The sequence below is a fragment of the Scyliorhinus torazame genome, chromosome 7, assembly GCF_047496885.1.
Source record: "Scyliorhinus torazame isolate Kashiwa2021f chromosome 7, sScyTor2.1, whole genome shotgun sequence".
In the NCBI taxonomy this organism is placed as follows: Eukaryota; Metazoa; Chordata; class Chondrichthyes; order Carcharhiniformes; family Scyliorhinidae; genus Scyliorhinus; species Scyliorhinus torazame.
In genome coordinates, this window is record NC_092713.1 from 145164861 (window position 1) to 145180188 (window position 15328).

The 15328-nt window shown below is 50.8% G+C and overlaps 1 protein-coding gene across 9 annotated transcripts in view; it reads right to left on the bottom strand.

Moving 5' to 3' along the window:
• Window positions 1-1237: 1237 nt before the first annotated feature.
• LOC140426617 (BMP/retinoic acid-inducible neural-specific protein 3-like) overlaps window positions 1238-15328 on the bottom strand; it is a 264377-nt gene continuing 250286 nt past the window's right edge. For 7 of the 9 annotated variants that reach the window (XM_072511613.1, XM_072511614.1, XM_072511615.1 and 4 more), the window contains exons 8-9: window positions 6142-6243; window positions 1238-4945 (exon numbers count right to left, since the gene is read on the bottom strand). In XM_072511613.1, the coding sequence (XP_072367714.1) occupies window positions 3832-4945; window positions 6142-6243 (1216 nt within the window). In that variant the 3' untranslated portion in view covers window positions 1238-3831. The remainder of the gene's footprint in view (window positions 4946-6141; window positions 6244-15328) is intronic. The other 2 variants (XM_072511620.1, XM_072511621.1) reach the window with 1 other exon arrangement.

The following is a 15328-nucleotide window of genomic DNA, read 5'->3' on the forward strand; positions in this document are numbered from 1 at the left end:
TGCAGTAAAACCAAGGACAGTAGATTCACCAGGGCAACGTCAGAGATTGGAAACTATTGTCATGGGGAGGGACGAGATACTTGGACTGTATCCAGTGGAGGAAGAATAAAATGAGAGTTATGAAAAATAAGAAGACTTTTGTTAGTCAGAGCAGGAAAAGATTCGTTTCTGTGTTTGAGGAGTCAGTGCCAAGGATTTATCAAATTCCAATTGCTGCTATAAGTATGAGGAGAGGACAGCACGGTGGCACAGTGGGTTAGCCCTGCTGCCTCTCGGCGCTGAGGTCCCAGGTTCGATCCCGGCTCAGGGTCACTGTCCGTGTGGAGTTTGCACATTCTCCCCGTGTTTGCATGGATTTCGCCCCCACAACCCAAAAAATGTGCAGGTAAGGTGGATTGGCCACTCTAAATTGCCCCTTAATTGGAAAAAAAATGAATTGTGTACTCCAAATTTAGAAAAAAATAAATAAATAAAATAAGCATGAGGAGAGACATTAGGAAGAAATTCTTCAAGCAGAGCATTATGAGAGGATGGGATGCTTTGCCACAGAGAATGATTGAGCCAGAACCCATAGTACCTTGTCCGAGAGGCAATGGATAAATGGCTGAAGGAAAGTTGCAGAGGACTATGGAAAGACAGCAAGACAGTGGGATTATAGAATCTCTACAGCGCAGAAGGAGGCCATTCGGCCCATCGTATCTGCACTAACCCTCTGAAAGAGCACTCCACCCAAACCCAGTACCCCGCCCTATCCAAATAACCCCTTAACCTAACCTACACATCCCTGGACATTAAGGGACAATTGATCATGGCCAATCCACCTAACCAGCGCATCTTTGGACTGTGGGAGGAAACCGGAGCACCCGGATTAAACTCACGCAGACACAGGGCGAATGTGCAAACTCCACACATGCAGTCACGCAAGGCTGGAATTGAACCTGGGTCCCTGGCGCTGTGAGGCAGCGGTGCTAACCACTGTGCCACCATTGCATTGTGAAGAACCAGCCTAAACCAAATGGGCTGAACGACCTCCCTCTGACTTGTTGAGTTTTATGGTTCTATATGCATTATACATTTCACGATATAGAGATAGACTATTAGGCGAGAGTATAGTGTACAATGCAAGACTTTGTGCCTATCTTAATAGTAGTAACCCTTCCTCTGGAAGTGCCATCAATAAGCACAATATTCATATCAGAACACACGGAGACACAAATACACAACACATTGCCCAGGGTTCCAAATGTGGACTGTTCATCCAGATTTAATAATCAAAAATTAAATGTCCAAACCCTAGATAATACCAGCAATAAAACAAATACAGATGAGTTTCTGTACACTGTCATTAATTTACAATGGAGCCAGAGTCTGTCATTAGAAATGTACAAAATGGCAGCGTACTGCACCATTAAACAGCGTACTGCACCATTAAATAGCGTACTGCACCTTTAAACAGCCACCTGACAATCGAGAACATTTCTACCCTTAAACAAAGATGCAAATAATTTTTCACCTTGAGTGAGAGAGGCTTTCCCTTTAAAGAGATTTCTGTATTCCAAGTTCCACAAATCCTTGAAAAGTCCTTGCTTTCAAAGGAGTGTTTTGGAGATTTAGGGCCCTGACATCAGAGAGAGTGCACATTGTAAAATGCAGTGACATAGTGTGGCAGCATTGTACATCAAAATCATCTAATTAACACAGAACGTCAGAGCGATTGGCAATTTGCTTTTCATTACCACATGCATAATCCTGATCTCTATCATAATAAGTGCCATTTTATTGAGATTGAAATAAAGTTTAGTTCAGATTAAAGGGACACTGTCTATATTTAGGAGAAAGACTGAGGACAGCCTTCAAACCAAACTGGTCGGACAAATTCTTATCATCCAGTTCATTATGATTCATGTTTGCATTTAGACAATGCCCCTTAAAGCAGCCATTATTGGAATGACTTTACTAAACAATCTGTAACTGAGTTTTTCTACCCACCGTGGGTATTGGCCATAATTAAAGCTTGCTGCGCCGTCACATTATCCTTTGCCTCATGACGCGTCCCGTATCCTTTCAGTCCTTCTGCTCTACAACTGTCCTGTATCTCCGAGCTGCTGCCGCTTTTCCACTCTGTAGCCACCGTCTATTAAAGTTCAGGAATGTCCTCGATTTGCAGATGGATTTGACTTATTGAAAATGGGCCGTCCCCAATGCCACACTACAACAGCAACAACAAAATAAAAATCCCACTTACTCTTTAATCAAGTAGTAAAGTTTACTCTTTGGATCAGGGAAATCACAACATAGCTACAACAAAAGATAAAGAATCTGTTTGATTTCTCATTTTGATTCAGATACATTTTGTCAGGTTTCTTCAGAGCTCTTTGACAACCAGGATCAATTGGGGGTCAGAGTGCGCGTGTCCCATTCCTTTCATGAAAAAAAGAAACCTTTATCTCCAAAGTTGCCCATTTGTACATCAGATCATAACACAGGCAAGTTAACATCCCAGATTTTCATATTACCTCCAATCCAGCCTTTACAAAAAGAAGAGAAAAATGGCATTGAAAGGTCTTTTGCCCTGCAGAAATGTGACTTTCATGAATTGTTCAGAGCATTTATCAAATTAGTAAAATCATTTTTAAGAAAGAATCATGAGTAGATGAGGATATTTTTTAATACAGCGAGTTGTTATGACCTGGAATATACTGCTACAAGGGAATTTGATATGCACTTAGATAGGAAACAAAGGGGAAAGGAGAGTGGACCGAATTGGATAGCTCTGTCAATGACCCGGCATAGGCAAAATGGGCAGAATGGCCTTCTTCTGAGCTGTTATAATAGGTGGGTAGGTGATGGTGTTAATAAAAATGCATTTCTCCTTGCTTTTGAACCATGGCCTTTTTGCATTCCATTGACGTTCTGAATTAGCCATAATTTTGTCATATTTAAACCTTTCCTTTACATCTGTAAGATTCAACTCGTGCATTGAAACAGTCATTGTATCGGCCACACTTTTCACTTCGCCTTCCTGTCCTTAGGCCAGCAGCAAGGTAGTGAATGGTCAGTATGTAGCGTTTCCCCAAAATGATCACGATTGCCTGGATGACAATTGGCCTGGGCCAGTCAACAGCTCCACACATCTCAGGACCCCTCCCCTGTCCAAAAACATGAAAAGGTGCCTTTTTGTTCCACTCCAGAGCGCTTTGCACCACGATTGGCCTCAGCTAGAAACAGGAAACTGGACTGAGCAACCACAGCACGCCAGATTTGCATATACAGTAAAAACAATGCCATTGAAAAATATTAGTCCCTCAACACCAATTACTAAAATAATTATACAATGAAAAAGAAAATGTAACAACTCACGCCATTTTGTTTCTGTGCCGATGTTTACTACAGAAACATGGATCAGGGAGATTAATAGGGGCAGGGTGAGATTTCTAAGCACCCCATTGTTAAAAAAAAGTACACACACATCGCATTACTCCCCCACCCGGTTAGTGTTCAATAAATGTTCATTGTTCCCAATCAGGAGGGAGCCTGATGTAATATTTCACTTCCGTCATCAGAGTCCTGGTAGTGATACAGGGTGATGATATTGGTTGAATATTCAGGCTCAGGTTGGAAGGAGGTCGTTAGCAAAAAGGCCTCTACTCATCTGTTTGCTCCTGCGATTTGGTACTTCCCCAACACTGATGTACAGAATAAAGATAAGTGCTTGTTGGAGGGGGTAATCCAGAGTTAAATCAAACAAATTTCACACAAAAGAACACCAAAAAAAATCCCCATTATCAACTCTGGTTGGCTCTTGCGTTGTGCTGGGAACGTTGAGTATGGTTAACTGCATAACTTGGTGGTTTCATTTTCGATCGAGTTGATGAGTTTGGCGTTGAAGGCCTGGAGAGACGCTTGAATTCTGACCACCTCACTGGTGGATAACTTCAGTCGATGACGGAGCAAGCAGGTGAACAGATCCAGGCGCTGGTGACCATAGGGAGAGAGCCGATTCACGCGGTCCCGTATCTCTAGCAGCTGCAGCAGGGCGGAATCCTGCGACCCCTGGGTGTACGGGTAATCCAGCTGAAGGATCAGGTCCCGAATGGCGTCCGGGTCAAAGTGCATGCTGTAGCCAAACACCTGGGCATGGCTGATCTTCATGTAGCCCAGGTTTCTGGAGGGGTCGATGAACTCCAATGGCTCGTAGTACAGGCTATCGTTGCTGCTCGACTTGATGCGGCTCCTCAAATAGATGTGGACTGTTTCAAAAAACGTCTTCCATTTGTTGCCCAGCATCAAGGTCCAGTTGTAACACTGCAGAGGCACATCCACTTTAGTCCTCTCCCAGTCTGGGTAGCTGTCCTCGTTTACTGGCATGAACCAGCTCTCGGAGTGACTGCCTCCAAAAGGGTTCACATAGATAGCCAGCACTGGCTCCAAAGTACTGTTTTTAGTCAAACATATCTGTATTGTCATGCCTAAGATCATATGAACAAAGTTGGTCTTGTATTTGTTGCTTTTTAGAGTAAGCAGCATCCGCTTCCTCCAGGAGGGATCGAACCAACTGTTGAGGCGCACGTCGTTACTGATGAAGATGGCTGGCACGATGATCTTGCTGTCACGTTTTTGCAGCAGATACCTGATCTCCATGTCCCGCAGGTCCTGCTCAGTCTCAAAGCCAAGGTACTGTTCAGTGGGGTCAGCAACCTCTGGCCGGCAGACTCCTTGGCCCAGCATGTAGCCCACATTGCAGGCCCCACAGCGCGTGCGGTTGTCCGTCGCGCACATCACGCAGGAGGTCCCCTCGCCGACCAAGCAGGGAATGGCCTTCTGGCAGGTCAGCTGGTCATAGGGACAAGTGCAGCTTCGGGTCTCCTCTGAAAATACTCCAGCCAGGCCGTTGTCGGTGCAGTACAGGAATGACTGAATGCGGTTGAGCCAATAGGTCATAGCCCTTCAGAGAAAAACAAAACCAAAACAACCATCTTATTAAGGTGGAAATAAAGACACTCTATTGCTTCTCCTTAAAATCTCAAAGAACTTGAACAGAAACAACTTGCACCTTTATAATAATTAAATACCACTGGATTTCACTGGAGCCTTAATATGCAAAGCTTGACACAGAGCCCCATAAAGAGTTATTAAAGCTTGGTTAAATAGGTTGCTTTTACGAAATAGCATATAGGAAAAGAGAAAGGTGGAGAGGGTTAGGGAAGGAATCCCAGAATTTAGGAACCGGGAAACTGAAAGCATCAACTTCAACAGTGGAAGAAATGAAAGCAGGGATGCACAAGATGCCTGAGGTCTTGGAAAGCTGAGAGCTACAGATAGGTCAAAAGAGTAGGAAGGTTGAGGTCATTGAGGTTTTGGATATGAGGATGTAAATTTTAACCAAACAGCAGTATTATCGCGACAAGGAAGATCCCAAACTCTACAACTGGTCTGAGCAAAGTTCACTGAGGTCATTCGGAGGGATTGTTCATGTTATCTTCTGCCATTAAGAAGGGGAAAGATTGGCCAGCGATCTTGTCCTCCTCTATCCAGAAATCCTGTCCTGGAAGTGGATGTGTGCAGATGCTGAGAGGCAATGGCCCAGGTCTACTGTTGTCCCAACACAAAAGCTGAAGACATTACATTCAATATATAGGACCACACATGAAAGATGGGGGGCAGGACTCTCCGTTTCCGCACGCCGATTTCGTAATCGGCAATGGGCTAAGAAACCATTTTTACGCCGAATTGGGGGCGACACCTGTTTTATGAAGGTTGCGTATGCTCCGCCCCCTCCAAAACAGCATTATCACGGCGCGCGCCGCACACTGTTGAGACGACCTCAGGACATCACCTGGAGGCCCTCCCAGATGCTCCGCCCCAGTGTGGTGGCTGCGGACCTTGTCCAGCACCGCCACAGTTGGGCGGGAGCCATGCTGCTGGATGTGGTGGCTTCGGCGAGGGCTGGGGGTCTGGTGGGGGGTGACCAGGGGGTGACTAACTGGCAGGTCGGGTCCACGCACGGCCGGCACCATGTTGTATGGCGCGACCGTGGCAGGTCGTCGCCATGCGAATGCGCGGCCACGGACCCGGCAAATCTCCGGCCGTTTATTCCGTGGAGGCTGGGCATTTTACATGTCACGACTGCTAGCCCCTCACCAGTCAGAGGATCGGTGCTGGGGCGGCATCGATTTTTCCCACGTAAAATGCCACGGATCCTCCGGACATAGCCCCAAAATCGGAGAATCCAGGCCGGGTTGCCTAAAAAAAAAAGAGGGAGGGGTCAATAAAAAATTTCAAAATTGAAGTAAATAGACTTTATTCAAGGACTAAGGCATGTAGCTTGAGTTGTTTTGGATCAATCATGGTCTAATTAATTGGCGGAACAGGCTGTAGGGGCAGAATGGCTTTGTTCTCTTGCTGTGTTTCACTTAGCTGCAGTAGCCGAAGCTATCTCTTAATCAGGTTTGACATGCATATTCAGGAGTCAATGAGGATGGGATGGAGGTGTGTGGAAAAAATTAACAAAGGGAAATCACTGGATTACTGTGGTATAAATTAACACTCAGTTGTCAGATTGGTTGAAAGCGTAAGATAAACAATGGTGAAGATTAATTCAGGCCCTCTCACCACCCATGGGAGATGAAACTGGTGTACCTGAGGATGATCACAAATATCTATGTGTGCTTACACAATATAATACAGACCACCCATGTGCATGTGTGTGGACACATGCACTCAGACACACACGTGCAGAAGAACATTTGGTTCCCGGAATGTTGGGTCTTGCTATTTTGTGCCTCTTTCCACAGCCTTTCGCTAACTGTTTAAACACGACTTGATTCTTCGCCGACTGACCCTCACTGAGCCACACCAACCAGGACGTTGACTTGATTCACTCTTTGTTCAAATCAGACAGACTGTCGCGGTTAGCCTCAGTGCCCAGGGACAGGGAAAGGAAAACTGGCCAAGATACCTCACTCCAGAGTGTAGCTTGAAGTGCCCACGCAGCGATATCAGGCAAAAACAGGAGCGGGATTGGTTGAGGTGTCAACAGGCTGGGAATTTGCACGGAGGATCTTTTGATTGATCACTGTCATTTTCATAGAATCATATAATTTACAGTTCAGAAGGAGGCCATTCAGCCCATCGAGTATGCACTGGCTCTTGGAAAGAACACCCTACCCCACACCTCCCCCTATCCCCTTTATCCCCGTAACCCAACCAAGCCTTTTTGGACACTAAGGGCAATTTAGCATGGTCAATCCACCTAACCTGCACATCTTTGGACTGTGGGAGGAAACTGGAGCACCCGGAGGAAACCCACACAGACACGGGGAGAATGTGCAGACTGCGCACAGACAGTGACCCAAGCCGGGAATCGAACCTGGGACCCTGGAGCTGTGCTAACCACTGTGCTACAGTGCTGCGCTTTTAGCGGAGGGTTGCTGAATTTCCGGGTTCTCTCAGGGGTTTCTGCCCACGTCAGAGTCTCTAATTGGGTGAATAACCAAGGAAATTCGCAATGCCACTGTTTAGGTGTCTGCATGTGATTGGTCAGCTGAGGGCGCCAGATACCATTGCCTCGGAATAGTTTTCATCTAAAAGAGGGAGGGAAAAATCTGGAACTTGATTCCCATGACCCAGAATATTCAGCCAGAAATGGCTGCATTAGCAAAAGTAGAGATTCCAACACCATCTGTGGGCAGCACGGTCGTAGAGTGGTTAGCACAGTTGCTGCACAGCTCCAGGGTCCCGGGATCGATTCCCAGCTTGGGTCACTGTCTGTGCGAAGTCTGCACATTATCCCCGTGTCTGCGTGGGTTTCCTCCGGGTGCTCCGGTTTTCTCCCACAGTCCAAAGATGTGCAAGTTACGTGGATTGGCCATGCTAAATTGCCCTTAGTGTCCAAAAGGTCAGGTGGGGTTACTGGGTCACGGGAATGGGGGGGAGGTGTGCTCGTTCCAAGGGCCGGTGCAGACTCGATGGGCAGAATGGTCTCCTGCTGCACTGTAAATTCTATGAATCTTACTAAGGAACTGAAGCCTCCAATAATCTCACTCAAATACATCCCTTTCTAAAGTTGCTCGAAGTACTGAAGTGCATCTCCCATGTACACACATGCAGGAAAAAAGGCTCATCAGTTAATGTCAAATCTCATCTGCCCCCCTCACAAATCCCCCTCATACTTTTCCATCCCCAAAATGAAACGGGTTCAGATCTGATCCCAGATCCATTTTCCATTACAGCGATCATATTAATCAATGGTTCACTGCATTAGCAAAAATTGTCAGGTTGTTTCTGTGACCATCAGTTGAAAATAAGGATGATGTTCAGCACTGATGTGCACTTTGCATTCAGTGATAATGGGCGGGATTCTCCCCTACCCAGCGGGGCGGGGGGTCCCGGCGGGATGGAGTGGCGTGAACCACTCTGGCGTCAGGCCGCCCCAAAGGTGCGGATTTCTCCGCACCTTTAGGGGCTAGGCCCGCGCCGGAGTGTTTGCCATCCCACCAGCTGCTGTGGAAGGCCTTTGGCGCCACGCCAGCCGGGGCCGAAGGGACTCCGCCAGTCGGCGGAAGTCCGCGCATGCGCGAGAGCGTCAGCGGCTGCTGACGTCATCCCCGCGCATGCGCAGGGTGGGGGTCACCTCTCCGTCAGCCATCGTGGAGACCTACACGGCCGTCGCATAGTAAAAGAGTGCCCCCAAGGCACAGGCCCGCCCGCAGATCTGTGGGCCCCGATCGCGGGCCAGGCCACCATGGGGGCACCCAGGACCCCGGAGCCCGCCCGCGCCGCCTGGTCCCGCCGGTAAGGGTGGTGGATTAATTCACGCCGGCGGGACCAGCATTACAGCGGTGGGACTTCGGCCCATCCCGGGCCGGAGAATCGCTGGGGTGGCCCGCCGACCGGCGCGGCGCGATTCCCGCCCCCGCCGAATCTCAGGTGCCGGCGGGGGTCGGAGAATCCCGCCCAATGCTATTAGGTGCAGATTGTTCAGTACCTGAGAAACACAGGCTGAGGGCGTGATTCTCCGATACTGAGGCAGAGTGTCCGCGCTGTCGTGACCGCGTCGCGTTTCACGATGACGAGAAACGGCCGCGGGCACAATCGGTCCAGGCCCTGAAAAGGGGCCAGCAGCGGGGCTGCGAGAAACACGGTGGACGTGGCGCCAGAGCAGCGGCGTCATTGCGCAACACCCGGCTGACGCCGCGCCGTGTCATTTAAAGTGTGCGATCCGCGCACAGGACCCGAAGGATCGAAATGGCTGATCCCTGCCGTGCCGCTCCCAGGTTCCGGGACAATGATCTTGCGACGCTGCTGGACGCTGTAGAAGAGCGCAGGGCCATCTGGAGCCCAAGACGTGGGTACTGGCAACCATCCAGCACTGTGATGTGCGGCTGGCGTGAGGTGGGCACCGCGCTTAGCGCTGTGGGGCACACCCCCCGCTCTGGAGACCAGTGCCGAAAGAAGCTCCACAACCTCACGAGGGTTGCCAGGGTAAGTACCCCGAGGGTTCCCCCAGGCCACACCCCACTGCTACCCCCCCCCCCACCCCCCATCACGTCTCGCGGGACCCCCTCCCCTGGGGAGGGGGGGGGGGGGTTGGGAATGTGGTGATATACATCATTGTAAGTACACGAGGGGTTAATGTACATACATTACACCTAGCTAGACACTAGAGGGAACACCAGAGACATGACACACAGACAGTCAATCAATCGGTCAGTAAGATAGGACATGACCAATGGGTAATCACGATACACACACAGGTGACACTACCAAAGGAGGGCATTGCACCAACCCATATAAATGGACACATCACACATGCTCAGTCTCTTTCCAGTGGAGACACTCAGTGAGTACAGACACAGGGTTGATTGAACATCACTCCCACCACATGGCTTGTAGCAGACTGGTTAGTCAGTCTGAGTAGCTATAGCAGGATTAACAGTAGCGTTGAATCCAAGTAGGAGAATTGTTAATAGTTTAATAAATGTGTCAAACCTATCTCCAAGTCTGAACCTTCCTTTGTAAGGAAGCAGCTTATGCTACGTCAAGAGCATAACAAAACAGGGGAAACCACGTTGTTCCCGACCCACATGGGCAACCCCCCCCCCCTTGAGAGCTGCCATGGCGTGGTGCCCAATACCCCACCCAGTCATAATGTTGCCAACATCTGCGCATCTTGATGCTGACCGCCTAACTCTGATGCTCCCCCCCCCCCCCCCCCGCAGAATAAGACTGTTCACAACCAACGTGAGTGTACAAGAACCGAAGGGGGATCACCTGTACTGCACCCCCTCACCATCAATGAGCAGAGGGCTCTGAACCTCGCTGGGGGAGCTGCCACCCGGGAGGTAGCGCCATGCCAGATCGGGGGCGCAGGACCAAGTGAGACTTCCCTGCCTGGCTACACCCCCTCAGCCCGTCACCTCCCCCCTCCCCCCCTCACACTCCACCCCCTACCACTGCCCCCAAGCCCTCCCCTTTCAACCCACCCCGTGACACATACCCTTCCACCCCCTAACCCCCCCATGACACTCCACCCCCTCACAATGCCCCAAGTCCCTCCCCTTTTAACCCACCCCCTCACATTGCCCCCTCCACCCCCTAACCCCCCCCCCCCCCCGACACGAGGACGAGGAGGGGGCTGCGAGCCAGGACAGTGACGGAGAGAGGACGGGGACTCTGGACAGTGCCGCACAGAGGACGGCCAGTCAACGGACATACCGGACACGGCACCTAACATGCGCCGCGGACTAGTTGCATCAGTCCAAGGATCGACACAGGAGACCCCAGACCTGGGGCAGATGAGAACCTTGGGTTTGCGGCACTGCTGTCACCCACAACATCCACCATCCCAGATACACTCACCTCGGTTGTGCACATAAGTGATGAGGCTTCGGGGTCACTGACTGGTGCGCATCACATAGCCGTCCCGGTACAGCAGGTGGAGGTAGGAGCAGCCAAGAGGCTGGACGGTCGGAGGGCAGCCCAGGCCCAGCACCCAGCTGATGCCCAGATGGTTCCCGGGTTCCTGGACTTACTAGACCTACCTACAGACCCGATGCATTTCCTCTGGGTGCTCCGATTTCCTCCCACATGTCCCGAAAGACGTGCTCGTTAGGTGAAATGGACATTCTGAATTCTCCCTCAATGCATCCAAACAGGCGCCGGAATGTGGCGACTAGGGGCTTTTCACAGTAACCTCATTGCAGTGTTAATAGAAGCCTACTTGTAACACTACTAAGGATTGCTATGATTTTGAATACTTGTAGCAAATCCCCTATCAGCCTTCTTTTTTGCAAGGAAAAGAGTTCCAACTTCTCCAGTTTATCTTCATAACTGAAGTTTCTCATCCCTGGAATCATTTGCTTAAATCTCTTCTGCCTTCTCTCCAATGCATTCACGTCCTTCCAAAAGCGGTGTCCAGAAAATGACGCAGTATTCCAGCTGAGATCTAACTAGTGCCTCATACAAACTCAACATAATCTCCTTGTTCTTGTATTCTACGCTCCTATTAATAAAGCCGAGGATACTGTATGCTTTATTAACTACTCTCTCAACCTGTCCTGCTATTTTTAATAACTTATGCACTTGTACACCCAGATCCCTCTGCCCTGAGCCCACTTTAGAATTATACCCTTTATTTTATCTAGTCTCCCCATGTTTTTCTGACCAAAATTTATCACCTCACACTTCTCCGCATTGAACTTCATCTGCCACCTACATGTCCATTCGCCAAATTGTATATGTCCTCTTGAATTTCTACACTGTCCTCCTTATGGTTTACAATGTTTCCAAGTTTTGTATCATTTGTAAATTTTGTATCATTCCCTGTACATCAAGGTCTAGGTCATTAATATTTATCATGAAAAGCAAGGGTCCCAATACGGTTACTTGCGGAACTCCAACCTTCCTCCAGCCCGTAAAGCATCCATTAACCATTAATCTCTGCTTCCTTAACATCCTTTAACCATTATTTTTTGTTTCCAACTGCTAACTACTGACATAAAGACATGAGAGTATAAGACATAGGAACAGAAGTAGGCAATTCAACCCATCCCGTTAGCTCCACCAGTCAATGAGAGCATGGCTAAGCTGATCTAATTCTCAACTCCACTTTCCCACCTTGGGCGTCATTCTCCGACCCCCCGTCGGGTCGGAGAATCGCCGGGGGCTGCCGTGAATCCCTCCCCCGCCGGTTGCCGAAGTCTCCGGTACCGGATATTCGGCGGGGGCGGGAATCGGGCCGCGCCGGTTGGCGGCCCCCCCCCCCGCTGGATTCTCCGGCCCGGATGGGCCGAAGTCCCGCCGATAAATTGCCTGTCCCGCCGGCGTGGATTAAACCACCCTTTGAACGGCGGGACAAGGCGACGCAGGCGGGCTCCGGGGTCCTGGGGGGGCGATCTGGCCCCGGGGGGTGCCCCCACGGTGGCCTGGCCCGCGATCGGGGCCTACCGATCCGCGGGCGGGCCTGTGCCATGGGGGCACTCTTTCCCTTCCGCCTTCGCCATGGTCTCCACCATGGCGGAGGTGGAAGAGACTCCCTCCACTGCGCATGCGTGGGAAACTGTCAGCGGCTGCTGATGCTCCCGCGCATGCGCCGCCCGAGGATGTCATTTCCGCTCCAGCTGGCGGGGCAACAAAGGCCATTTCCGCCAGCTGGCGGGGCGGAAATTCCTCCGGCGTCGGCCTAGCCCCTCAATGTTGGGGCTGGGCCCCCAAAGATGTGGAGCATTCCGCACCTTTGGGACGGCACGTTGCCCGTCTGATTGGCGCCGTTTTGGGCACCAGTCTGCAGACATCGCGCCGTTTCGGGAGAATTTCGCCCCTTATCTCCATAACCCTTGATTCCCTTAGTGATTAAAAATCTGTCTATCTCAACACTACTGCTAATCCTACTGTAGCTACCCAGACTGATTAACCAGTTGCTGCAATCCACGTGGTGGGTGTAATATTGAATCAACCCTGTGTCTCTACTCACTGACTGTCTCCACTGGAAAGAGACAGATCATGTGTGTGGTGTCCTTTATATATGGGTTGGTGTAATGCCCTCCTGTGGTGGTGTCACCTCTGTGTATATCGTGACTGTCCATTGGTCGCGTCCTATCTAACAGATCTATTGGTTGAGTGTGTGTGTGTGATGTTTCTGGTGCTCCCTCTAGTGTCTAGCTAGCCTACATGCATTTACATTGATGCACATCACCACAGGCCCCAGCACTGATCCTCTGACCGGTGAGGGGCTAGCAGCCGCACCACATAACACGCACAGTTTTCCCGATGTAAACGGCCGGAGAATTGCCATGACCGTGGCCGCACATGCACACGCCGGCAACCTACAGCAGTCACACCATACAACATGGGACCGGCCATGCACGGACCCGACCTGCCAGATAGTGTACCCCTGGACACCCCCACAGTCCCCCCCAATCTTGTTGAGGCCCCCCCCCAGTCAGCAGCACAGCACCTGCCTGACTGGGGCGGCACTGGACACAGTCCGCAGCTACCATGCCGGGCTCCTGACCGCTGAGAACACACGGCCGAGGCCCCGCGCAGTCGGGAACTCGGCCCATCGGGATAGAGTATCAGTGGAGGGCCTTCAGGTCCTGAGGCTGTCCCAATGGCGTGCGGCGTACTCAGCAATGATGCTGTTTTGGAGGGGGCGGAACAACTGAAAACAGGCGCCACCCCTGATTCGGTCGTGAAAAGGGATTCTCCGCCCGATCGGCAATTATGAAATCGGCATCGGCAAGCAGAGACTCCCGCACTAAGATACCAATGCAGAATCCATGGACTTTTACGACAGAAAGACTGGCGCCGTGCCTGGAACCATTCTGTTACTGTTGAGGGGCTCGAACCGGTGACGCATGGAACACAATCAATTTCAATGAGAAACGGTCCGGGTTCGCAGGGTCCGTTGATTTTGACATAAGCTGATGGAGAATCCCGCCCTGTGTTCTCCTGCCGGAGACAAATTGCAAGTGTTTTACAATCCCCTTGTGGTCGTAAAGCGGGATGCTATTCATATGCTTGCCGTGGAACACAAGGGATTCCCAAGGAATCCCGCTATCAGGCTGCCAACTTGAGCAGCGGCCCAATAGCAAGGTCCCGTAGCTGGCCGCCTCTCCCCCGACCCCCACAAATCAGTCCGACCTCCCCCCCCTCCCACAGAAAATCCGCCCCGATCTCCCCCCCCCCTCCGCCCCACCGTATAGCAGACCCCTACCCCAGATTGCCTGGGTGCCCCGTACCCCCGGTAAGAGGGTGACCCGACCTTCCCCTGACAGGGACCCCTGTAATAGGGAGAGCCCCCATGGGGACCCCGTTTATTATTAAGATTAATAGGGGGACTTCCCACAGGGACCTCTTTGATAGGGGGACCCTCCACAGGAACGCCTCCAATAGGGGGATCCCCACAGGGACCCCAATATTAGGGGGAACCACCCAGGGTGGGGTTGCTGGGTTACAGGGTTATGGGGATAGGGTGGAGGTGTGGGCTTAAGTCGGGCGCTCTTTCCAATGACTGGTGCAGACTCGATGGGCTGAATGGTCTCCTTCTGCACTGTAAATTCTATGATTCTATCATTCTATGATTCTATCATTCTATGACCCCTGTCATAGGGCACCTCCCACAGGGACCCCCTCCACAGCAACCCCCCATTCCATGCAGACCCCCTCCCCCACCGAACACAACACAGGAATAGGATGCAACTCCTTTGAGTTGTGGGCAGGACTGCAGTGCAGGGACTGGAAGTCAATGAAAATGTAAAAGCCATGAGACCAAGACTGAAATAATATATAGGAAAGGTAAAAGTGTCTTTGACAGCTGCGGAGGCTGTGCATTAAATAAGCTTGGTGTAACAACCCATTTTGTAGTCCACAGCAAAAAGTAAACTCTTGTTGCACTGTGTAAATGGCATGAAATCAATAATCTTGCTGAGAGAAGTGATGAGGGTAGCTGGAGCTGGGAATGGAAGTTTTTGGCTATTACAGTAAGCTGTGCTCTTCTTTGTTTTGGGGATATCTGGTACATTGTTAAGGCAGCAGAGAGGCAGATTCACTCTGCATCATTTTGTGCTGTACCTGCCTTGAATGTGCTGGACAGGACTGGGTACATGAAGCTTTAATCCCAATCTAGCAGGTGTTCAGTCTGACATCCGTTTGACACCTGGGGCGCGATTCTCCGACCCCCCACCGGGTCGGAGAATCGCCGGGGGCCGGTGTGAATTCTCCGCCACCGGAGATTCGACGGGGGCAGGAATTGCGCCGCGCCGGTCGGCGGGAATCCCCCGGCGATTATCCGGTCCGCGATGGGCCGAAGCCCCGCCGCTGTCAACCC